A 26,911-nucleotide genomic window follows, 5' to 3' on the forward strand; every position below is an offset into this window, starting at 1 on the left:
TATTATTATTATTTTGTAAATGTATTATTTTTTATTTTGTTATACTTTTGTCTATTTTACTTGCTTTTTACTTTACTTGCTCTTTGTCTACTGTTTATAATTATATTACTTTTATTAATGTATTATTTGTAGGCGACTGGACCCTTGTTTCCAAACCAATAAGTCATACTTGCCCAGGAAATATCTGCGCGCGTCCCATACTGTGATGTTTCGAGCGGAAGCGCGCGGCCGCTGAATTACTGAGCGCTTGTCAAGAAGATGGCGGCTTCCTGGGCTGCGTGAAAAGATGTAACGTTAGAGTTAGCAAGATCTACAGTGAAAGGCGCACCCAGGGTCGAATTCGTTCTCTGAGTCCTCCCTCGTGATTTTTAATTTAAGTTAACGAATCGGAACGAGTAAGTATTTGGTGTCAGTTAATGACGGAATCCGATTTTTTTTGCAGCTTTCTCTGTGACGGCTAACGGTACATCCGCCATTTTTCTTGAGGGAAGCTAAGCGAGTAGCCAGGGACGAAACAATAACAGAAGTCACTGAACTGTGCATCTCGAATAAAAGTCACTCCTGCAATTTTTAACAGTAAATAAACATGAGACGTGTAATATTTTCTCTGTTGTTGCAAAATGAGTATGTAGAGTTTACAGTGTTGTAATGAGCTGTTTAGAATTGAAGCTAACTGGCTGCTCAATGGATCTCATTAAACATTTCAGCTAACTAATGCGGCTAATAGCTAACAACAGCAAATGCAAGTACATTTCAGCGCTGTTTTATAAGAGAATCATTGTATTTTAAGAGTTTTTTTGTGTATTTGTTTATAAATCTACATTGTGCCCTCGGATCACTAAAAAGCGCTAAGCTTTTATTTGGTTCCAGAGGGTGGATTGTTTGGTTTGTTTATCAAGATGGCGGCACCCAGACAAGAAAGGCATGACAAATCCTCAAATCACATGAATCTAAGCTACACTAATAATCTCTATCCGCGTTTATTTGAATACTTTTGTGAGTCTTTATCATTTTTTATAACCAGGGATTTAATTGACGGATTTAGTATTATAATACGATTTCGTTATACATTAATTTCAACAAAAGCGCAGATATTTTGTTTTTGTTTTATTTGTATGTATTTCCCCGTTCCACGTGTTTAATATTATTTTCTTTGTTTTTATTTTTCCACTTCCCTTTCGGTTTATTATTATGATTTATTATCATAATTTATTTATTTTTTTTCCGCCTCCGCCGCCCATTACTGTTCACTAGCTTGTGAGTGTTAGCTTAGCCGCTTAGCAGCTAACTAGGCGCTCGTGCTAGCCTCCGCAAGATGGCGGCGTACACATCTTCATCTTGCTTATTTTTTTCTCCAAGAGACATTTAACCCCAAAACGCGGTTTCGCTCACTACAAAGATATTTAATAAAAATGTGCAGGAGCCCACCTGCACGTTTCGCTGTGTATTTCGAGTTACCTTACTTCATTTCGCCGGGAATTCGCGTTTGCTCAGCCGCCGGCGTCCGTCTTATTTACTTTCTTCTCGTGATGAAAAGCGTCTTTTGCCGCTAAAATGGCGCCTCGCATTTGAGCGGCTAACGTGCTAACCGGCCAACGGTTTTCCACGCTCTGTGCTTTTCGAAATTTGACAAGCGTAAACGCTAATATTTACTAAACCATAATCTTTTGGTGCAATTTGGGGAGCATTTGGCCAAAAACAAAAACGTGTTTTGGTGACCTAGTTACGTTAGCTTGCGCAAAGCTATCTGTTGCTAGTGGGCTAATCCAGTTAGCTTTAGATACACGAATGCTGTTGGAATCTAAACTAAAATCAGCGCTGTGCCTGGGATTTGTGTCTCGCTAGAGAAGTGGATATGGCTTCTTCGGGGACCTCGGTTCTGCAGCCACGCTGGAAGCGGGTTTTGGGCTGGTCTGGCCCGGTTCCTCGCCCGAGACACGGACACCGAGCTGTGGCCATTAAAGAGCTGATGGTAGTGTTCGGCGGTGGGAACGAAGGCATTGTGGACGAGCTGCACGTCTATAACACAGGTGAGAATGCTATCATTTAGTATTACAGGTAGTGTTTGATCATCTACTTGCGTTTTACTTATGTAGCATTTAGCTCGCTGTGTTGTTAGCCAGATTCGGTCGCTTCTGCCTAACGTTAGTCAGATCTGCTGTTTGCCTTAATTACAAACACCTAAACGGGTTAAATAATGAATGGCATATATAGTAGTTTACCCAACTTCTCTTACCCATTAAGCAATTTCTTGACTTGATTGTTTAGCTAGGTACATTAGCGCAGTTAGCGGCTAGACAAAATCTGCATAAGTGATCCGCTAACTAGCCATGAAGAATGTGCATAAAGATATAAAGCTTGACTGTGTAATTCAAAACTTGCATAATCATGACATGTTTGCGCTAACATTAGTGCGTCTAATTTAAGTGCATCGTTTGCTGAATGTAGAGATGCATTTAGGTGCACTGCTAGCTGATCTGTGTATTGTTAGGTTAAGATGTTTTTGGGTTGAAGTGGCAGCTAACCAGCTAACGCTGTGGGCGCGGCTGGAAAATGCAAAGAGAAATGGCGGGTAATAAGAACGGCGCTTGCGTCATCACAACACACAGGCCCCGCCCACAATATTTCCCGCATTGCCATGTCAATACTTCTAGGATGAATGGACGAAAATGTAACTCACACTTTTTATATGGTGTGGATAATTTTACTTAAGGTTAAATTGTGGCAAAGTCGTGGAATGGCTTGATGAATGTTATGGAATAAGAAGTAGATAAAGTCCAAAAAAATTTTTTTTTTACTTTATTATTGCACTCTATGCTAAAGAGTGTTGAATTTTTAATATAAGTGATATAAAGACGCCCTATATTTGTATATTGCTCATGGATTCTTCTTTTGGAAAATATTAACAGCTACCCAGAACCAGGATTACTTTAGAATCATATAAGAGGTTCTTATAGTATTTGAATTAGTATTACAGTTTTAACTCAAATTTTGAAGTAGTTTAATTTTAAATGTTAACTTTTAGTTTTAATAAACTTCTTGTCATTTATTTTATATATATATATATATATATATATATATATATATATATATATATATATATATATAATAATAATAATAATAATAATAATAATAATAATAATAAATGACAAGTTTATTAAAACTAACAAAGTTAACATTTAAAATATATATATACATTTAAGCTATTTATATTAATATAGTTAGTTAGACCATCAGATTATTTTTTTAATATTGGGCTAATTACTAATGCAGCATTTCTCATTTATTTAAAAAAGTATATATTTTATTCCACAATCTATGGAATGATATTCCGGACATTATTCAAAAGGAATTGCAAATTGTATTTGCAATTGCGTTTTCAATGTGTGGACGCATAAAATGTGACATAATCCAAACGCAAATGTAAATCGCGCATTACCGTTTGTATTTTTGTTTAAGCGAACGCACTGTGTCTGCCAAATTTAAATTGGAAATGCAAAGTCCATTTGCAATTGTTTCCCATATCTTACGAGCTATGAGCCTGTCATATTTAAATAGCAATATTAATTACCACATTTGCCTTTTCACTCTCTCTGCACTGTGCATGTAAATTGCCAAAACTCAAGTTGAATCGCAATTCCTTTTGCATTTGAATTTCCAACGTCTACACGGAAACCTGTCAATCAAGTGACAGGGGCAGGGCCATTTTATTGGGCGTTTACATTGGGAAGTGACGTCACTCACAGTCGACGCTAATAAAAGAGGCAATTTGCAATTCCTTTTGAATAACGTCCGGAATATAATTCCATAACAATCCTTTAAAACTTTACCAAATCCAGCTATTAGATCCTCTTGAGTGAGCATTTGTAGCCTGCATAAAAATGCACATTTATAACAATTTCTTTATTTGTGAAAAAAAACTGTAATAGGGTTACAGACTTAAGATGATATCTAGTTCAAATGCTCATATTCTTCATTTTTAAATCATTATTTAAAAACACATTTATTATTAATTAGTAAATAATATAACATTTACTTGTTTATTTTATGTATTTATATTTCACTTAGTAAATCATGTTAAACTAAATGAAAATGATAAATGTTGCCTTGGCAATTACCGGAATTAAAATGAGTTTAAGTGTTTTATTCTAGATTTAATTTTTTCAAGCAAGATCGTGTTTTTTTTTATGCTTCTAGTTAACTATAATAACCTTGTTCTGCACAGAGTAACAGAACATGGTTCACTGCAACACAGCACAGAAACAGCTTTATTCATCAAAACTATATGTTTCTCAACAGCCACCAATCAGTGGTTTATTCCTGCTGTCCGGGGTGACATTCCTCCTGGCTGTGCTGCATATGGGTTTGTGTGTGATGGCACCAGACTCCTTGTGTTCGGTGGCATGGTTGAGTACGGAAAGTACAGCAATGATCTTTATGAACTACAGGTAAGTCTGTCAGCATCATCTTAAAGTGTCCCTATAGTGCCATTATTGTGAAGTAGCTGAAAGGGAATGTAAATGATCTGCAAAGTTGTAAAGCTGAAAATGAGTTAACTTTGAACAACATGAACGAGTCATTAGTAATTCAAATCCTACTTCTGTGACGGCTACACATTTGCATAATTCCCGGCTGTGAACAACTTGACCCCGCCCACAAACATGTCATTTTAATTGCTTCTCTAATCTCGGGAGTTACAAAATGCTTGCTGTTAAAAGCTGGCTCACTACCTGGTTTATTTGGACCAGCTGGCTCCACTGAATCACCACCTGTAATTCTGATAAATAATAATATTTATTTTCTGTCGAGCATTCAAAATATGGAACTATGCAAATGGGCATAATGTTTCAGACACTGGCTGTACGCGGTAGACCAATCACAACAGACTTGGCCATCTGACCAATCAGAGCAGAGCAGGCTCATGGAAAGGAAGGGTTTAGAGTTACAGATTGTTTAAGAATCATTAGAAAATTTGAATTAAATGCATATTTTGAGAAAACAAAAGTGTCGTTTGTCCTTGCATGCATGTAATTCTATTTAGGAGACTTCTCAATCAATATTAGGAACTTTAAAAATGGCATAATAGGGCGCTTTAAGGTTGAGCTCAGTAGATGTTGTTGTTTTTCAAAATATAAGTCCTATCGTATATAATAGTCCATTAATTTCTGTCAAATACTTCAAACAGGCCAGTAGATGGGAATGGAAACGTTTGAAGCCCAAAGCCCCTAAGAATGGCCCACCTCCATGTCCTCGCCTGGGCCACAGCTTTTCCCTGGTTGGAAACAAATGCTATTTGTTTGGTGGATTAGCAAATGACAGTGAGGATCCCAAAAACAATATTCCCAGGTAAAAAGCCTTATACAGTTTCTGCTCTAACTAATTATTAAATGTTTGAGCAGCAGATCCGCAGTTAAACAGTTTCTTTATTTGTGCCTCAGATACCTGAATGACCTCTACACTCTCGAGCTTCGCCCGGGGTCTAACATTGCAGGCTGGGACGTCCCTATTACATACGGTGTGCTTCCCCCTCCTCGGGAGAGCCACACTGCTGTTGTCTACACGGAGAAAACGTCCAAAAAGTCTCGTCTCATCATCTATGGAGGCATGAGTGGTTGCCGTCTTGGAGACCTCTGGACTTTAGACATAGGTGAGAGAAAGTATTGGCTTAAAATATTTGTTCAAGAAATGTCCATGCTATGACATTGAATAACATGCGTTAACCGTGTGCTTTGTTTTGTAGATACATTAACCTGGAACAAACCTGCCATAAGTGGTGTGGCACCTTTGCCTCGCAGTCTCCACTCTGCCACCACTATAACCAACAAGTTAGTTATAACTTTTTCAAGCTTGTTTAAACAAATCTTCACTGTCTTCAAACTTGGAAACGACTGATAAGAAACCAGCACTGCCTTATTTTGTGAAGATTTAGTTGACATGAAATCATATTCGACTTTCAGAGTTACTTCAGCATGGGTTCTTATTTTCTTATTTTTGACTATCTACTAAATATTTAATTAAACAAATCTTGCTATGGTTTTGAGCTGTGAAGTTGTTTCCTGCATAAAAATTTGCTTTTAACAATTACTTTATTTGTAATTTTGTAAGTATTATGTAAATTTAAAATTATCGCAGCATATTATCTTTAAATAAATAGCACACTTAGCTAAATGGTAAATACATAGTGTACCTAAATGTAGCTAAAAAGCATGTTAGATCTATTATCTGGTTTATATTGAATATCGGTGTCTGCATCAGCTAGAGCTGCAACTAACGATTAATTTTTCTGTCGACTAATCTAACCATTATTTTTTCGAATGGTCGACTAATCTAACGATTATTTTTATTAAAATAAATTAATAATCTAATGTTCATTAGCTTTTTTTGATTAGCTAATGAATCCTTTGGATAACTTCAATGTGAAATACTTCAATGTGGTTTAAGTTTTTACAGTATACAAAAATAAAGAGGCAAATAAAATTATTTTACTATGGTAAATTAGTTAACGATAGCATTTATAATTAAACCACAGTAGCCACAAATGTACAGTTGTCTGATACGTCATTAAATTGGTTTACCACTTAAACATTTCTTTAGAAACCTTTTTTTTTCGTTTATTACTTTTGAAAACATTTTTAATCAAGTGAATCCGAACATGGTCCTAAGATTTCTAGAGGAAATAAATTTTAAAGATCTTTTCTAGCCTTCCTTTGATTTATTGCACTTTATTCTTGCCGTGAATATAGCCTTAGAAGCTGGTATGGCGTTTAAAAGAAAAGAAAGAAAGAAGAAAACATATTTCCTTTTTGGAAGTGGATAAAATTAACAAGCCTGAGAGTTTTTAATTTTATAGTAATCACAAAAATACAATGTGTTACACCATGTTTAGTGTTCTAGTTAGTGTGGATGTTACTAACTGTGGTCTCATGTTTTCCTAGGATGTTTGTGTTTGGTGGCTGGGTTCCTCTGGTCATGGATGATGTCAAAGTAGCAACACACGAGAAAGAATGGAAGTGCACTAACACACTGGCTTGCTTAAATCTAGGTAGGTTAAACAAAGACGCCAATGGTCTTTTAAGGAGGTCAGCCTCTTATCCCTTAAAATGCTGCCTGTTTCAGAACAGAGCTTATATGTTTTATCACTGCTGATCTTAACCTTAATTTCCTTCAGACTCAATGTCTTGGGAGACTATCTTGATGGACACGCTCGAGGATAATATCCCAAGGGCCAGAGCCGGACACTGCGCTGTGGCTATAAACAATAGGCTGTACGTCTGGAGTGGAAGAGACGGCTACCGCAAAGCCTGGAACAACCAAGTTTGCTGCAAAGATCTGTGGTGTTTGGAAACTGGTGAGTTGAACTGATAACCTCAGTGTAGAAGAAGCTTTAATACACTTAACCCAATACAAATAGCCCAATAGGGTATAGTAGCTGGCATGGTGCTAAATTATCAACAACCAAATTATTCCACATAATCAAAGTATTAAGTGTTTAAAATCTCGCCTTTCACTAAACAGATCGTCCTCAGCCTCCGTCACGTGTGCAGCTGGTCCGTGCCAACACCAACTCTCTGGAGGTGAGCTGGGGGGCGGTGCCTACTGCTGACACTTACCTGCTGCAGCTGCAGAAATACGACATCCCTGCTGCAACAGCTGCCACATCACCAACGATCAACCCCATCCCGTCTTTACCCGTCAACTCGCCTAAGAGTCCGGTACCGGCCACTGCTGCTCCTGCAGCTCAGAGCTTGCCCCTCTCTGGGGTCACAATGGTGCCACAGGTTCCTTCCCCCACCACCACCATGCCAAGCAGCCCGCTTGCAGCTGCATCTCGTGGGCCAGGTACAAATCACTTTGTGGTTTTTGCAATCAGAAGATTGCTGTGTAACTTTCTGTAAAGAATAATATTACTAATTGTGACGTACCTAACCCAACATATTCTTATAATTCCCAGCTATTCTTAAAGTGGCAGCGCCTCATTCTTCCCCCGGGACATCAGTCGTTACTGTGCGTCAGGCCACTCCAGGAGGGAAATCCCCAGTCACAGTTACATCACTTCCTGCAGGTGTCCGCATGGTTGTCCCTGCACAGAGTACCCAGGGGACGGTATGTAGATAATCAGTGTAAATCTTAAATTAGAGCTGGACAATTACTTTAAATCAAAGTGAAAGTGCGATTTGATTTATTGTGATAAACACAAGAAAAGTCTGCTATTATTTATATATATATATGTGTGTGTGTGTGTGTGTGTGTGTGTGTGTATATATGCTCTGCTGGTTATAGAGTGAAGTGCAATTATGTTCTTTTACAATTATTATTGTTGTTTTTGTTGTTATAATGATACAAAGCCACACATTTATTTTGGCCAAATTGTGCAGGCCTACAAACAAGCTCCACAAACCTGGATTCAGCCCTGTCTCAAATGTTAGTTTCCCATGTTGAATTTCCATTTAAACCATTTGGAACACTGTTTTGGTGTCTAGCCAATTGGCAGCAGCCCTCAGATGAGTGGCATGGCTGCTTTGGCTGCAGCTGCAGCTGCCACACAGAAGATCCCACCCTCTCCCGCGACCACTGTGCTAAATGTTCCAGCTGGGGCCACCATCATGAAAACCGTCGCTCTGACTCCTGGATCCACAACTCTGCCAGCTACTGTCAAAGTAGCTTCTCCCGTAATGGTAAGTGTCACCTTGCAGAACAAGACCTTTGATTAAACAAAGATCTCCAGCTTATTCTGTCCGAGAACCTTATAGGCATTAGGCATCTTGATAACACTTTAAAATAAGGTTTAGTAACCCTCAAAGACAGAGACAGCCACCCGCCGCTAAGAATAACTGTTGTTTTTTAATGTTTAATAACTTTTGAACCGCTAATCCAATCTGAATGCTTTAAAAAGTGATATAAAGCAGAGATATCCTATTTCTCTCAGAGGCGCTGTAGTGTACGTGATTACGTCATCACATTTTGACCACATTGATTTATCAGAAGAAACCAATGCATTTCTTTCCTCTGAGCTAAACAGAAATGATTGTTGATGCGTAGTCCCACCCCCGAGCCCAGATTGGTTCAAACTGTCCCATATTCAACTAATAAGTAGTCTTTTGAACTACTACTTAACATATTTCTTTGGAAATATGAACAAACACAAACACCCAGAAACAACTTTCTAAAGAAAAATACCCAAACTTTAGGAGTTTCTGTTTGAGTACACACAGCAAAAACACCCAACTGTTGCTTGCATCTTTCTTAAAATTATGTCATTTCATTCATTCTTTGAGAAAACGAAAGTAAAATTGAGACTTTATTTCATTAGTTAAACTTAAACTGTAAATTCTCCTGTTTATAATGATATATGGCACTTGATGCTGACTGCTAGAATAGGTCTTAAGGGTTAATTAACGTTAGTTAACTACTATAATGTACATGATTTAAGCATGAAAAATACTTCTACAGCATTTTATTAATCTTAGTTAATGTTAATTTCAATATTTACTTGTGCATTATTAAAATCAAAAGTCGTGCTTGTTAAAATTATTTCATGCACTGTGAATTAACATGAACTAACGGTGAATGGCTGTATTTTCATTAACTAACATTAACGAAAATTAATAAATACGGTTTATGTATTTTTCATTGTCTGCTTATATAAGTTAATACATTAACTAATGGAACCTTATTGTAAGGAGTTACTGGCATCTTTTACATGCCTGAAGTGGATTATTATCAATAAATTGAGATGTACTGTAGGTAAGCAAAAAGTATTTTGGATAAAATGTCTTAGATAAAATGTGTTCTAAAATAATACAACAGAATGTCTCATCAACTTCCCTTTCTCACATCCTTCTGGACTTAAATTAACCATGTTATCCACTTCCTGTCCTGTAGCTGTTTGTGATTTAATGTCTTTGTTCCTACTTCTATTCCAGGTTACTAATCCTGCAACCCGAATGCTGAAAACAGCTGCGGCTCAGGTCGGCACTTCCTCCATCTCTACTCCTAACACGCCGACTCGGCCCATCATCACTGTGCACAAATCAGGCACCGTAACCGTAGCCCAGCAGGCTCAGGTCGTCACCACCATGGTCGGAGGAGTCACCAAAACTATAACCCTTGTCAAGAGTCCAATTACAATGGGTGGCAGCGGTCCTCTGGTAAGGGAAAAAAAACAATAACAGATTGTCTGGACTTAAAAATAGTTAAGTGACATGAAAGAATCTTTAAAGCTTCTTCTTTGTTCTACTGTGACCTATCTATATTAAGTGCACCAATGAGGTGACTAATCCAAAAGGAATACATTTAATGATTCATTATGACTTCTCTCATGTTGGTTTGCAATTTTTATTTTTATCAGTAGAGCCTGTCTTTCTGTAGCATTTGACTTAACCTGAACTGTTCTCAGCTCTCCAGCCTTGGGAAGATGATGTCTGTTGTCCAGACCAAACCAGTACAAACCTCGGCAGTCACCGGGCAGGCTGGAAGCAGTCCTGTCACTCTAATACAAGTCAGTATTGCTGCTCATTTTAAGCATGTCCTTTTCTTACCTAATCTTCTGTATTCTTAAAACTGGTTAGCATTCCTCTGTAACGCCCGCGGTACACTGCATGTTTTTGAGGGTTAACTTCGTCACATAGTCAAGTCACCTTTCGTTATATAGCACTTTATACGATACAGATTGTGTCAAAGCAGCTTTACAGTATTAAAATAGTGTGTCGATAATTCAAGAGGACGATAGAAAACGCTCAGTTTTCTAGTTAAAGTCAGTTCATCGTTGATTTAGTGATGTCATCATCCAGCTCAGATTAGTTCAGTTCAAATAGTATCGTTGCTATCAATATTGCCAGAAATAAGGTGTCCCCAACTAGGCAAGCTGAAGTCGACAATAGCAAGGAACCAATATAACTCAAAAAAAAAAAAAAAGAAGAAGAAAAAAACATGGCACATATCTTTGGACAGCTGACATTATTGTGATTCGAATGATGCATACCGTTTTAAAATACAATCAGCACAGCAGGTACAATAGGTGTCTTTGTCAGACCGCCAACAAGGCTTCATGCTGTGATCCCATTGTGTTTTCCAGCTAATAGCTCCCAGCTATAATCATCTGCAGGCATCTGATTACAGAAAAGTAGGCGGAATGTTTCCTTCCTTTTTCAGTGTGTTCAAAGTTCTATTACTCAATACCAGTAAGACTTGCAGTGATTCTGAGGTTTGTTCTGTTTAGGAACAAATGTCAGAGTGTCACCTTTCAAAACAGACCAAAACCATGCATATACTCCAAATGGTTTAAGAACAGCATGCGATTTACTTTGGGTATGCCTTTTTAGGTGTTTTAGGTAAATTTTACAGGATTGCTAAGGGGTCAATATGCATTCTATTGTGAATTGCCTAGAATAAGTAAGTAGTTTATTGTCATTTGCGCTTGTACTTGTTTTAATTTATTTCTGAAATGGCCAAGCCGAATTTTCAGCAGCCATTGTTCCACCCTTCAGTGTCACATTTCACCATTCTGATTTGCTGTTCAGAAATAATAATTGTGAATTTCCCTTATCAGTAGCTTATGTTGATTTTGTTCTTTTTTTTTTCTTCTTAGACAAAGACTCCTCTGCCTGCTGGTACCATCCTGAAACTGGTCACATCTGCCGATGGCAAGACAACCACAATCATTACAACTACGCAGGCAGGAGGGACTGGCACCAAACCCACTATCCTGGGATACAGCACAGTCTCTCCAACTACCACCAACAAACCAGGAACCACCATTATTAAAACCATTCCCATGTCTGCTATCCAACAAGGAGCAACAGGTCCATCTAACAATTGACTGTTCATCTCATTTGTAATTGCAATTTTAGTTAAATTGTATCTCACTCTTGCACTCGAGTTAAGCCGCACAACCTTGTTTATATCTAAAAAACAGATCAGTTTTTTTTATATGCATTGCTGCAAGCTTACATGATTTCTGATGTTATTTCCTGTCTCCTTACTAGGTCTGACTAGCAGTCCTGGCGTCAAGTCCCCCATCACAATTATCACCACTAAGGTTGTTACCCCTGGCACAGGTGCTCCGGGGAAAATCATAACTGCTGTGCCAAAGCTGACAGGTGCAGGACAACAAGGGGTCACACAGGTGAGGCCTAGTTGAACTCTGAAACCACAGTCACAGCATAAACATGCATCGTTTTAAGCTCATCTAGTTTTGATTTAGTGTTTTAAGTGGTTCTTGAATATATTTAATTCGCTCTCAGGTGGTCCTGAAGGGGGCGCCCGGACAGCCAGGCACTATCCTGCGCACTGTGCCTATGGGTGGAGTGCGTCTGGTTTCACCAGGCACGGTCTCTGCCGGAAAACCAACTGTTACCACACTGGTTGTCAAGGGCACCACGGGTATGAATATTCAGATTGTATACTCTGTAGTGTAGTTTTATAATACTATTTTTTCTTGATATTGTTAATAATGCCCTCTCTGTATTTAGGAGTCACAACTCTGGGTACAGTAACTGGAACTGTATCGAGTAGCGTGGCAGGGGCCAATGTGGCAAGCGCTAATGCCAGCCTGGTGACTCCAGTCACCACACTTGGTTCCATTGCCACATTGTCCAGCCAGGTGGTCAATCCCACAGCTATCACTGTATCTGCTGCACAGACCAACCTTGCCACCGCTACAATACAAGTGAGTCACTTCTCTGTCTTTATTTTAAAATAAATTAATACTATTATTCAGCCATTTATAATGTTGCAGAATATTTCTATTTTAAATGTTCTTTTGAACTTTCTATTCATCAAAGTATTGAGAAGTTTTTTCACAAATATTAAGCAGCACAACTATTTTCAACAATGATAATCATTTGAAATGTTTCTTAAACCGCAAATCAGCATATCAGAATGATTTGTAAAGAATCGTGTCACTGAATGCTGGAGTAATGATGCTGAAAATTCAGAAAAAATAATTGTAATAATATCTTTACATTTTAATAGAATTTCACTATTTTTGCCGCGTTTCTGATCCAGTAAATGGAGCCTTGATGCACATTCAAAGACATTTAATTATTTAAAAGTTTGGGTCAGTAGATGTGTATTTTTTTTATGTGTATAAGTAATTATAAATTATTGTATATGTTTATAATTTATGTATGTTAATTTGTGTAATAGAACAAGTAATATTATTATTTAAATATTACTTGAAATAAATCATTATATTGTTTAGAATTATTTCCCTTCGGTATGTACAATTAAAACAAATGTTTTTTTCCCTCTTAGTCGGCAACCCAACCTACTCAAGTAACCCTGATCACGACTCCAAGTGGTGCTGAGGCTCAGCCTGCACAGGATCTTCCTGTCTCCATCCTGGCCTCTCCCACCTCAGAGCAGCCCTCCACCACCGGTGCTGATGCTGGTGATGGTGCTGGCGATGGTGCTACCACTGTGACGCTGGTCTGTTCTAACCCTCCATGTGAGACCCATGAGACTGGAACGACTAACACAGCTACAACGGCTTCTGCCAAAATGGGTACCGAACAGACTTGTTCCAACCCTCCCTGTGAGACCCATGAGACTGGAACAACCAATACGGCTACAACCGCTTCTGCCAAAATGGGTACCGAACAGAATTGTTCAAACCCTCCCTGTGAGATGCATGTGACAGGCACCACCAACACTGCAACCACAGCCTCTGTGAACATGGGCACGTCACAGCAGGTCTGCACCAACCCACCCTCAGAGACCCATGATACGGGCACCACCAACACAGCCACCACTGCCAGCTGCAACATGGGATCTAAAGAGATGGAAACTGTGAACAGCAAGACATCATCTTCGGAAGCTACATCTTCTGGTTCTGAACCAGAAACACCTGTCTCAGAAAGCAGTGCTGGATCAAGCAGCATGCGGCCGAAGAATCTCCGCACAGGTACCACCAACACCTCCACTACTGCCCGCTCCAACATGGGCTCAGACCAGACGGGAACAGTGCAGAGCTCCAACAAAAGCCAAGCGTCCATCTCCTCTACGCTGATACCGATTTCCTCCAGCCCTCCCAGTGAAACAAGTGAGACGAGCACCACAAACACTTTGGAGGTGTCCGGTGGTGACCAGAACGTCTGCTCAAATTCTCCCTGTGAATCACACGAGACTGGCACGACCAATACGGCTACGCAGTCAAGCTCCAGTATGGATAGTGGGCAAACCAACGTTGTTCAGAGCGTGTGTTCCAATCCACCATGTGAAACCCATGAGACCGGCACCACAAACACGTCAACCCAGGCCTCTTCTTCTATTGGTGCTGGACCAAATGACACAGTTCAGAGCGTGTGTTCCAATCCGCCCTGTGAAACCCATGAGACCGGCACCACAAACACATCAACCCAGGCCTCATCTTCTATTGGTTCTGCACAGAACAACACTGTTCAGAACGTGTGTTCCAATCCACCATGTGAAACCCATGAAACGGGCACAACCAACACGCCAACTCAGGCCTCGTCTTCTATTGGTTCTGGACAGAATGGCACTGTGCAGAGGGTGTGTTCCAATCCACCATGTGAAACCCATGAAACGGGCACCACAAACACATCAACCCAGGCCTCATCTTCTATTGGTGCTGAACAGAATGGCACTGTGCAAAGGGTGTGTTCCAATCCGCCCTGTGAAACCCATGAGACTGGCACCACCAACACAGCCACCACAGCTACCAGTAGCTTAGAAACTGGAGAAGAAACAGGTATTTATCTCTACAACACCTGAACATTATTTGTGTGTAAAGTAGGGATGCTCATTTTGGTAAATTTTCCTGACTGACAGCCATTATTTGTTATCCGAACATTAATTCGCTTTGAATACACATACAGACAAACCATGGGTCACAGGAGGGGATACTCCTGATCAAATTATTAGGCTAAGTATCAGCATTCACAATATTAGAGTATATATGGAGTATATATTACTCGGAAGATGCCGGAATGTTATGATCAAGGGCTCTGGACTCGGAGCATAACTTGTTTTTCTATAACAAACTAGAAAATATTTTCTATAAAAATGTTCATGTCCTGGTAGTGGCAAATAGCTTGTTTTATATTTTATTTAATTACATTAATGTTATAATTTGATATTTACAATACATATTTTAACTGCTACTATGTAAAAGGAACACTGCTGTAAAAAAGCACCTTATTTGTTTAAAGTGTTTTCAAACCAAGGAAACCCGTTCTTCGTATATCGTTTATTACGTCCAAAATGAAATTTCACATCCAAAATGATATCATCGTGCTATAAATGCAATGTGCTCTGTTTTTATTTTATTGTAATTTTTTTACACGATTCCTAATTATTTATATTCACAATTTCTAATATTTGTACAGGCTTTACATTTTTATTTCAATGTAGTAATTAGCAATTCATTTAATTTTATATTTGAACAGATTAGTTGTGACCGCATTGATTAAAGTTTTTTAAGGGTCAAGATCATGTTATCTGCATCTTCTACGCTCCATCAAGCCACTCCCATAATAGCCGTTATCCCTCAAATTAATGCACGACTCTACATTTATCTGTATAGCATGTAAGACTCAAATACAATAATGAAGTAATAATTTTGATGAATAAATCTTTCAGTGAGTAAAACTGGCTGGGTCTATAGTATTAAAGACTTTAAGTATCAATTCTGCTTAAAAATATGCAGTCTCCTGAGCAGGTTTATGTTTATGGACCTGTTGCTAAGACAGCAAGTCCAGAATAGCTTCGAAGAACCAAATAATCCAAGATCATTCCAAATCGTCAACAATCAAATCCAGCAAAGTCCAGGGTGTCCGCGGGGTTTTAAAAAGTATTAAAAAGTGATAAATCAAAATGGTCAAATTTAAGGCCATTAAAAGTGTTAAATGTGGTCTCAGAGGTATTATTTTTTTTTCCAAATTAGGTATTATTTTTTCCAGACTATCAGGTGTCTTATTCTGATTGAAATTCTATCTGCGTTCGTGTTAGTTCGTTTATATGGGCTTTAGCATATCTGGGCACATAATCAAAGATCTTCCGTCTCCGTCTCACTGTATGTTTGATGCTGACGTCATATTCAGTGGTTGTTCGGCATCATCTCAGAACACTGCGCGCTCAACAGAAGTGGCTGGCTTACGTTTTATTTTAGACTTGCTTCAAGGCATATCTTCAATGACTGGACAACCATCGTCGTCTTCTTGGACAAATGCAAGTTTTCTAATAGCTGGGTTAACGACCGGTAGTACCGAGGTCCCGTTCAAACCCGGTTCTTGACGCATACAACGCTATGATTTCCGCGAAGCAGAAAACGAGTACGGAATCTCAAAATCCAGTCATGTAAATGAAACTTACATTTTAATATGGACAGTCATGGAATTTGTGAAAGCATAAATTAATCAAATCAAATCTCCATATGGACCAGTATCTGTAAATGTTAAGCCGCAAAAGTTGTTTGAAATATGAATCCGTGTTCTGCGTGTCTCTGTGTGAATTAATTAATGACAGAGACGTGCAGGTTTATTTACTACATAGACTGAAGCGCATGACGCTTGCATTAATTTCAGCATCTGTTGTCTTCTCCTGTCAAAATAATCGAGTTAATTTAGAATTATTCATATTCATTTTCGAAAAAGCAGAAGACATACCGGTTTCTCCGGTAGTGGGCGGAGCTAATGGGCAAATAGAAATTTCAAAATGACAAATATGCATTCATTAGGCCTAAAAGAAATTTTTTACATAAGGGCATTGTGCTAGAAATATTACTATTATTTAAACGTATGTGATACTGCTACCACTGTTGCAAAAAAATAAAAAACTTTATTTAAAAAAAAAATAAATCTCAATATTTCTCCCATGTTTTAATTTTAATAGCAAATCCCCTTTATTTACCAAACATAAAATGTGTTTAAATTTGATAAATTAAAAGACAAATTAAATTTGGGTGAAACTTGTTTACTGTTTTTCATAATTATATAACTTGTAGAAAAACTTTAAACACAATTCTAAATAAGTATAAAGAATGGCATTGGTTTTATTTTTAGTGCTAAAAAGTTATTTTTTTTTATTAGCAAATTTTTGTGTTTTGCTTTGGTACCGAAATTGGTACCGAGAACCGTGGATTTTCACTGGTATCGGTACCGAATACTGAAATATTGGTACCGTGACAACACTAACAGGCAGGCTTATTGTTCGGTCTATCCATTTTCTCCATTGCACATTTTATGGTATTTGTTTTATTTTTATTTACTAAGTGAAATAAATGTGCAATATGCTGTCAACATCTCTAAATCTATTATTTTTTGTATGTTATATATGTCAAAATCTGTGTAAATAATAGAAAGGTCGCTGATTAACACTTGCAATTCAGTGTCGTGATGGTTTTAAAAAATATTCTGAAGGTAGTGAAAAAGGTATTAAAAAGTAGTAAATTTAACTTAAGGATTGCTGTATATACCCTGTGAGTCAGCGACGTGCGAAGAATGGGCCCCAAATGTTATTGCACTTTTGTTCATATACAGTATTGTTCAAAATAATAGCAGTACAATGTGACTAACCAGAATAATCAAGGTTTTTTGTATATTTTTTTATTGCTACGTGGCAAACAAGTTACCAGTAGGTTCAGTAGATTCTCAGAAAACAAATGAGACCCAGCATTCATGATATGCACGCTCTTAAGGCTGTGCAATTGGGCAATTAGTTGAATTAGTTGAAAGGGGTGTGTTCAAAAAAATAGCAGTGTGGCATTCAAGGGGAAAACCTATAAAGAGGTGCAAAAAATGATAGGCTGTTCAGCTAAAATGATCTCCAATGCCTTAAAATGGAGAGCAAAACCAGAGAGACGTGGAAGAAAACGGAAGACAACCATCAAAATGGATAGAAGAATAACTAGAATGGCAAAGGCTCAGCCAATGATCACCTCCAGGATGATCAAAGACAGTCTGGAGTTACCTGTAAGTACTGTGACAGTTAGAAGACGTCTGTGTGAAGCTTATCTATTTTCAAGAATCCCCCGCAAAGTCCCCTCTGTTAAAAAAAAGGCATGTGCAGAAGAGGTTACAATTTGCCAAAGAACACATCAACTGGGCTAAAGAGAAATGGAGGAACATTTTGTGGACTGATGAGAGTAAAATTGTTCTTTTTGGGTCCAAGGGCCACAGGCAGTTTGTGAGACGACCCCCAAACTCTGAATTCAAGCCACAGTACACAGTGAAGACAGTAAAGCATGGAGGTGCAAGCATCATGATATGGGCATGTTTCTCCTACTATGGTGTTGGGCCTATTTATCGCATACCAGGGATCATGGATCAGTTTGCATATGTTAAAATACTTGAAGAGGTCATGTTGCCCTATGCTGAAGAGGACATGCCCTTGAAATGGTTGTTTCAACAAGACAATGACCCAAAACACACTAGTAAACGGGCAAAGTCTTGGTTCCAAACCAACAAAATTAATGTTATGGAGTGGCCAGCCCAATCTCCAGACCTTAATCCAATTGAGACCTTGTGGGGTGATATCAAAAATGCTGTTTCTGAAGCAAAACCAAGAAATGTGAATGAATTGTGGAATGTTGTTAAAGAATCATGGAGTGGAATAACAGCTGAGAGGTGCCACAAGTTGGTTGACTTCATGCCACACAGATGTCAAGCAGTTTTAAAAAACTGTGGTCATACAACTAAATATTAGTTTAGTGATTCACAGGATTGCTAAATCCCAGAAAAAAAAATGTTTGTACAAAATAGTTTTGAGTTTGTACAGTCAAAGGTAGACACTGCTATTTTTTTGAACACACCCCTTTCAACTAATTGCCCAATTGCACAGCCTTAAGAGCGTGCATATCATGAATGCTGGGTCTTGTTTGTTTTCTGACAATCTACTGAACCTACTGGTAACTTGTTTGCCACGTAGCAATAAAAATTTACTAAAAACCTTGATTATTCTGGTTAGTCACATTGTACTGCTATTATTTTGAACAATACTGTACCAGTACTTTTAAATGAAAAAAGTGCACAATACACTACTTTTGAATGCATTATTAGTTTTGTGTTTAACAGCACGATTAATCACAGACAATCGTGCGATTTAATCGTGATTAAAATTAATTGTTGCCCAGCACTATTTAAAATGTAAAAATGTTTTATACTATTAAGTCACGTATGTGTATAAAGTATATGTAACCAAAAATGTATAATTATTATTATTATTATTATTATTATTATTATTATTTTTTTCTCGTGTTATGTTTGAACCCCCCAAACAGGTTTGATCTGATTAGCCTGACATTTCAAGCTGTTCATACCAGGGCTAAATTACACCCCTATTTGCACCCTCTCTGAAGAATTAAATAGGTTATCCATCTGTTCTACTGTAAATTAAAATGTCTTGATGCCTATTTTACTTAGAATCACACTCCAGCGTGAACATTTACAAAAAAAAGAAAACATGCAGAACTGCACAGATTTGTAATGTTGGTCATCATGTCAACTGCTTAACAATTATTATTAGCTGTCAGTTATCAACTGAACTTTTCTGTTCAGTGTCAGTACATCCCTAGTAATCAAGCTCATCTGTGTTTGTCCCTTTAGCCCAGCAGGCCGGTGATGGACAGAGTGACAGTGGCACCAGCTCAGAACCCACATCATCTACAGAACCAGCCAATCCCACAACACAAAACAGAGCCATCACCACAGTAACACAGGCCACGCCCACTCCTGGACCATCAGTACCGGTACGAACACACCTCTAAAGTGATGATTGAACATACCGGTTTATTCTACTTTGCTCTTAAAGTTACTAGTAAAGTCATTTTTCATGCACCCAGTCATTTCCTGTCTAATTGGATACATCTGAACCAGAATAAGCTGTAGTGCAAGCCACTTTTTTTAGTCTTGCAAATTGCCTGAATTCTGTTCTTAGACATGCAAATAAATAATCCACATTTACATGTTTTGTCATCTTCCTCACGATCTGTTTGTGTTTTCTCAACAATGTAGGAGATTTCGTCTATGGCTGGATCTGCGGTAGTGGCTGAGGCTCCGGGCGAGGCGGAGGCCATGGAGCAGACCAGCACTGAGGCCGTAGCAGCGGGAGAAGAGCCTATGCAGACTGAGTGTCAGGGAGAGCTGGGTGAAGAGAGAGCGGTCAGGGTCGTGGCCATAGATGAAAGTGCAGGGGGAGAGGAGGGCACCGTGCTTCAGGTTCATGTCACCATGGAAGCTCAGCCAAGTCAAGAGGATCAGGCTGAGGTGAGGAAGAAACTTTGAACTCAGCTTTATTTAGTGCAATGATTTGAAGCTGCTTCACAGTAATAAACGGGTAAATAACAGAATCAAAGATGAGACAAATTCAACAGAAGATAATAATCTCATCATTAAGCTCAAGTGACTTCAGTTCAATGAAGTTCATCTGTTATTAAAAGAGTTCAGCTAGATTTAGAGGGTCAAATGATGATGGTAGAGATGCATATATATTTTTGTGGAAACAGTAGTGCATTATCTTTCACGGTTTTTTGATAACTAGAAAGTTCAAAAGAACAGCATCATTTTTTTTAACACTACGAAAGTCACTTATTGATCACTTTTTTTTAATGCCTCCTTGCTGAATAAAAGCATTATTTCTTAATGAATAAATAAATCTTACCTTTAAACTAGGGCTAGCCAATACTGCCAAAAACAATCTCATAACTTTTTTTTCATATCAGTCCATATTGATAATTATTTCTTGATTGATTTCAAATCTAGTCAAAGTTAAGGCAGATTTTTGCTTCCATGTGAAAATTGTAGAAACCAGACCGTTTCTTGTGGGTTTAAACTACTCTTTATGATCTGAACATGACAAACACTTCATGTTTGTGAATTTCCACTTCCTGTTATTTTTCCTTACCAAAATAAATATCTTAATAGAAAAATTATTTTCATATAGAAAAATAGTTTCTAATGAGTGATATTGCAATCAAATTTGATATTAATATCCCAAGTCCAATAATAATGGTTATTGTTTTATCACCCAGCCATACCTCAAACTTATTTTGTGTGAACCTATAGCATTCGTTTAATTGTGCAAATAAACAATCAGGGATGGAAATTAACTTTTTTTGTCCACCGGCCAGGTGAAACAGTATGCTATATTTATTTACCCGCCACGGTGGCCGGTAGGTGAAACGAGTTTACCAGCCACAACACAAAATCATCTGCATTTGGCTGGTGGCGGGTGCTAAATTCCATCCCTGAAACAATTCCTTGTTAACTCCATACAGCAGATGGAGGCCGGTGTGGAGGGCGCAGAAGCAATGAGTCTCGCAGCTCAGGACTCAGAAGCCCTCGCTTTGCCCCAGGAGCTGATGTCTGCAGAAGGACAGCAAACCACTCTCATGGTGACTGGACTGACTCCAGAGGAGCTGGCTGTGACGGCAGCGGCCGAGGCTGCAGCACAGGCTGCGGCTACAGAAGAAGCGCAGGCCCTCGCCATACAGGCTGTCCTACAGGCGGCTCAGCAGGCTGTGCTCAGTAAGTGTACTAGAGACTGTCACATGCGTTATGATGTATACAGTAGAGTTTGACTTCTCAGCTTGACTTAACTTCCTGTCTCAGGTGAGGGGGACGCAGGTCAGGACGGGCAGCAATCCACCACCATTCCTATAGTTTTGACCCAGCAGGAGCTTGCTGCTTTGGTTCAGCAGCAGCAGCAGCTCCAGGAGGCGCAGGCACAGGCGCAGGCGGCCGCAGCCCAACAGTTAAGTGCTGCAGCAGCCGCAGCTGCTCTGCCCACTGAAGCCTTGGCACCAGCAGACAGCCTCAACGACCCAGCATCTGAGAGCAATGGCCACGAGGTGGGAGCTGTGGCCCGTCTTCTTCCACGTACTTCTGCAGAGAGTAAGAGATGTTTGTTTTTAATGGTGCAAACAAAAATGAGTGGTGACACAATATAGTCCCATTTCACAAAAATGAAAATTTGCTGAAAGTTAACGCACCTGCAGGCCATCCAAGTTGTAAATGAGTTTGTTTCAAAATCAGAACAGTTTTGGAGAAATGTAGCATTACATGACTTGCTTGTAAATTGATCCACTGCAGTGAATGGGTGCCGTCACAAAAACAACTGATAAAAACATCACAGTAATCCACACCACCCCAGTCCATTAATTAAAATTAACATCTTGTGAAGTGAAAAGCTACATCTTTGTACGATACAAATCCATCAAAATGTCAAAAACTGAACTTATCAGGCTAGAGTACACTAAAACACGAGTCATATTGTTTTTTTCCAGTGAAAAAGTCGTCTCGACTGCATTAGGTGAGGAACATGTACAAATCAAGCACCTTTTACAAGTGAACGGTCTCAAAACAGTTCAAGAGAACAACAGGGTATGGATTTTAAAGGAGGAAGTGTTGTTATTATGGGGGATGGTGTTGGCGCAGTGGATAAGACACATGCTTTTGGTGTGAGAGACCCGGGTTCGAATCCACTGTGAGACACCAATGTGTACCTGAGCAAGACACTTAACCCCTAGTTGCTCCAGAGGTGTGCGACCTCTGACATATATAGCAATTGTAAGTCGCTTTGAATAAAAGCATCAGCTACTGTATTTTTTGGACTATAAGTCGCACCTGAGTATAAGTCGTATAAGTCCAAAAATACGTCATGATGAGGAAAAAAACATATATAAGTCGCACTGGACTATAAGTCGCATTTATTTAGAACCAAGAACCAATAGAAAACATTACCGTCTCCAGCCACAAGAGGTCGCTCTATGATATCAAGTGTAGACTACAGAAGCACTGAGCAGCATAGAGCGCCCTCTCACGGCTGGAGATGTTAATGTTTTCTATTGGTTCATTTCTCTTGGTTCATGTCAATTTTTTTTTCATAAATAAGTCGCACCTGACTATAAGTCGCAGGACCAGTCAAACTATGAAGAAAAAAGTGCGACTTAGTGCGTCTGGAAAATAAATGTACATGTAATTATGGACTCATATTCTGGAAAGAATGACAGTTTAGGGTTAAAAAAATCTTTTTTAGACGATTTTAATTTAAAAAAAATTTTTATTTTTGTATATACAAACACCGTTTTTCTTTTCACTAATCATTAACTGATGGTCTGGAGTGGTGTGGATTACTTGTGGATTATTGTGATGTTTTTATCTGTTTGGGCACTCATTCTGACGGCACCCATTCACTGCAGAGGATCCATTGGTGCTAAATTTCCCAAAAAACACTTTTTGTAAATTCTAGTACATGATAAAAATGCCTCTATTTTGCTGCAGCTCTTGCCCCATCAAGTACTTTTGCACCATCTCAGCCAATCGTGGTCGCCAGTCCTGCCAAGATGCAAGCGGCCACTGCTTTAGCTGAGGTAGCCAATGGGATTGAATCAGCAGCTGGGGTAAGTTTATTGGTGGTGAATGATTTGAACTACTGCAATGATATCCATTTCAAATGTTGTTAACTTTGAAATTATTGTTCAACCATCTTTCTGTGCCATAGAAGCAAGAAGCTCCTCCAGCCGTTGTAAAGCCACCAGTGAAGAAAGAGAATCAGTGGTTTGACGTTGGAATTGTTAAGGTCACAAACATGGTTGTCACACACTATTATGTGCCAGCAGACGATTCAGTGGCTACTGATGTAAGTAATGATAATGTTGTTGTTTGTGTATTTTGCTGCAATTCAAGTAAAATGTCTTTTGGAATAGGAAGTGATATTTAGGACTAATAAAAATCAACTTGACTGGTCGACAGATATATTTTGTCATGTTTTTTAATATTTTAAACACCTAATAAACTGTTACTCATTTCATAATCACTGTGTACTGTATGTAAAATTAATGCAACATGGTCTTTTTTGAGAAAAATATTCCCAGTGTGCTCAAACACAACAGATTTTACTGGTTGCAACTTATTTATTTATGAACAATAATATAATAGGAGTAATTACAAAATTATAAACTTTCCATCTAAATGCAAAACTTTTCCTTTTAAATTTTCTGATTACTTCAGTTTCTTTAAATTACTTCATATTATATTTAAATGGGGTCTATTGGTCACCATGCACTCTTAAGGTATTGGCATGAGATTAAAAACAAAATCCTAGTCAGCATCTGCATTTAAAAATAAATACATGTGTATATATAGAGAGAAAATTTGTGTCAGTGGACCACTAATCATCATTTTTGTGACAATGCAGGATGATTCTGGCGCAATCCCAGACTACAGCCGAATGAAGAAGATTGAGCTTTCTCCAGGCACTGCATATAAGTTTCGCGTGGCTGGTATTAACGCATGTGGCCGAGGGACGTTCTCTGAGGTCTCTGCGTTTAAGACCTGCTTACCTGGCTTCCCTGGAGCACCTTGTGCCATCAAAATCAGCAAGGTTGGGCAATGCAAATGGCTTGTGTTAGGTCTACGTGTTGGGTTAATTTTGGTCACTAAAATAGTTTTTCTTCTCCCGTTAGAGCACCGATGGTGCTCACCTGACCTGGGAGCCTCCTTCAGTGACGTCAGGGAAGATCATTGAGTATTCAGTTTATCTGGCCATCCAGAGCTCACAAACAGTCGAGGCTAAAGCGTCCGCGCCGGCTCAGCTTGCCTTTATGCGGGTGTACTGTGGGCCCAGCCCATCCTGTCTAGTGCAGTCATCTAGTCTCTCTAATGCCCATATTGACTACACCACCAAACCCGCCATCATCTTCCGCATCGCCGCACGCAATGAGAAGGGCTATGGTCCGGCAACACAAGTCAGGTGGTTACAAGGTGAGGCCATTTTGTTTATATATATATATATATATATATATATATGTGTGTGTGTGTTTGTGTGTGTGTATATATATTAGGGCTGTCACTTTCGAGAAAAATCTAATTCAAACGGAACTTGTGGTCCTTCACATGCGGCAGCAGCACTTTCCACCGCACCAATAACATGGGGCTGCTCGCCGACTTGCCTGACTTTAAATTGGCGCTACTAAACATGGATATCGGCCGATGCCAATATATATAAAAAATTACTAATATCGGCCCGATACATTGGCCGACCGATATATCAGTCGACCTCTAATTTGAACACCTTTATGCCGTGGAATGAAATTGTTTTATTAATTATTATTATTATTACTATTTTATGTTTGTAGAAACCAGTAAAGATGGCTCTGCGGCCAAACCTGCAGCAAAAAGGCCGGTCGCGTCCCCTGATTTGTGAGTATATGTTGCCTTTATACCTTTCAAAATGAATAATGCAGACCTGTAGACCAAACCTAAAGTGTTTTACTGAAACTGGACATTACTTTGCCCTTTTAGGAAAGGCACTGGTCAAAAGAAGGCCAGATCTGACCAGTGAGCTCACATGACCCCTGACCCCACCCTGTTTATGAGCTGAACCATGACTGAACTCCAAATCCTGCTGAAAGACCTTCCTGCTTCCACTTATTACCCCTTTCCATCATATGAAACAAAATGGAAGGAAACTGCAGTCAAAAATAGAAAAACGTACAAAAAAAAATCCGCTCCCATCACTGGACATTTTGGTGCAATGGACGCCTTATTACCAACTGTATTTTTTAAAACCCCTAAATGTACCTCCTCAGAAGCACATGCATTTGCTTTTCCTTTCAATTCTGTGTAAAGATATTCCAGCAGCGTTCAGTCTAGTCATAACTGTTATCAGATACTTGTTCTTGTTTTCCTCCCTTAAGCTTATTTCAATACAAGCAATAGATAACAGAAAAATAACTTTGCTCTCTTGTCAGTTTGATGTTTTTATTATTTGGCCAAGTCTATATTTCAACCACGCGCTGAAAGGAGACTGAGATACAGAGGAGGGAATGTGGACAGCGAAACGAAGCAAGGAAATGCATTGAAATCAAATGAAAACGAACAGCACTTGATGCTTCTGAGGGAAAAGACTCTGTTCATTCAGAGAACCTGTAATTATTCATTCACTTCCAGTTCGGTAGCCTGTTTTGCATCACTGTGTGTTCATACATTTGCTGTAAGGGACAATTTGTGGACCGCAACGCTGAAGACAAAAAGGACTTCAATCCATGTATATGAATAAAAAAAGCATATTACTTTTGCATTGCGTCAACTAGATCTTGTATAGAGAGAGAGAGAGGGGGAAAAAAATCCAAAAAATAGTAAATGGTGATACAGGAGTTATTTGTGTGTGGTTTATTTTTGTAATGATTATTATTATTATTAATTTTTTTTTAATAAGAAAAGGTCTTTCCTTGTCATGTATTTGTGCTTCATGGCGCAGTTTTAAACATCACACCTCTCCTCATCCCTGTAGACTCATGCCACAGTGTTTCCCGTGTACATGAATGATTTGACCTTTATTTTGGGAACTGTAGTGTAAATTGTATGTATTTGTTCTGATCAATGACCGACCCTCTTTTGAGGTTTCTCCACTTTTTCTTTTTTATTTCCTCACCCAGCTTTTTATTTTTTTTGGAATTTATAGAAGCATACTACAGAAAAAAAGATGCTTTTATTTTTATTTCCCCTATGTCATTAGTCTATAGTTCTTTTTACTTTTATACGCTTGGTTTTGTGAGTTGGTAGATATGAATTGGGATTCTTCTCAAGCTGTGCAGCAAAAGTTTGAACCATTTTCATTCTCTGCTTCAGACCGCTTGGACTTATTTTGGGATGCAGGCCTGTGTAAATGCTAAATTGGTGGAAATTAAGTAGAGGTTTTGATGAGTATATCTTTCTTTGAATGGAAGTGAGAAGCAGTTTGTTCCTGTTTCTAGCGGTTGGAAGACGTTGCAGATGGATTGTTGGCTTAGCCAGAGTTTGAACTCTGTTGTAAATTAGTTATTTCACGTAGCAAGACGTTAAACGAAAAACTCTTTGCCTTTTTTATATAATTATCTGTAACAAAATGTTTTTACATGTTGTCATCTATTGATTGCTTTTGTGTCTTGACATATAAAAGTAATGGAATTCTG

At 38.7% G+C, this 26,911-nt stretch overlaps 1 protein-coding gene across 2 annotated transcripts; it reads left to right on the forward strand.

Moving 5' to 3' along the window:
* Positions 1 to 226: 226 nt before the first annotated feature.
* LOC113081323 (host cell factor 1-like) lies at positions 227 to 26,911 on the forward strand. 2 transcript variants are annotated; one of them, XM_026253408.1, is made up of 29 exons: positions 227 to 395; positions 1,846 to 2,030; positions 4,300 to 4,448; positions 5,186 to 5,346; positions 5,439 to 5,647; positions 5,741 to 5,825; positions 6,936 to 7,042; positions 7,169 to 7,348; positions 7,516 to 7,839; positions 7,952 to 8,103; positions 8,481 to 8,675; positions 9,924 to 10,148; positions 10,397 to 10,498; positions 11,075 to 11,122; positions 11,588 to 11,801; positions 11,985 to 12,124; positions 12,243 to 12,381; positions 12,471 to 12,667; positions 13,255 to 14,710; positions 19,563 to 19,705; positions 19,971 to 20,222; positions 21,233 to 21,482; positions 21,567 to 21,848; positions 23,238 to 23,356; positions 23,458 to 23,595; positions 24,154 to 24,339; positions 24,422 to 24,719; positions 25,094 to 25,157; positions 25,260 to 26,911. In XM_026253408.1, exons 2-29 carry the CDS (start codon positions 1,856 to 1,858, stop codon positions 25,297 to 25,299), a joined length of 6,030 nt encoding a protein of 2,009 aa, XP_026109193.1. In that variant the 5' UTR covers positions 227 to 395; positions 1,846 to 1,855; the 3' UTR covers positions 25,300 to 26,911. The 2 variants fall into 2 exon arrangements, with proteins under 2 accessions (XP_026109193.1, XP_026109194.1); XM_026253409.1 differs by lacking the exon at positions 11,075 to 11,122.

Source organism: Carassius auratus, unplaced genomic scaffold, assembly GCF_003368295.1.
Source record: "Carassius auratus strain Wakin unplaced genomic scaffold, ASM336829v1 scaf_tig00033856, whole genome shotgun sequence".
Lineage (NCBI taxonomy): Eukaryota > Metazoa > Chordata > Actinopteri > Cypriniformes > Cyprinidae > Carassius > Carassius auratus.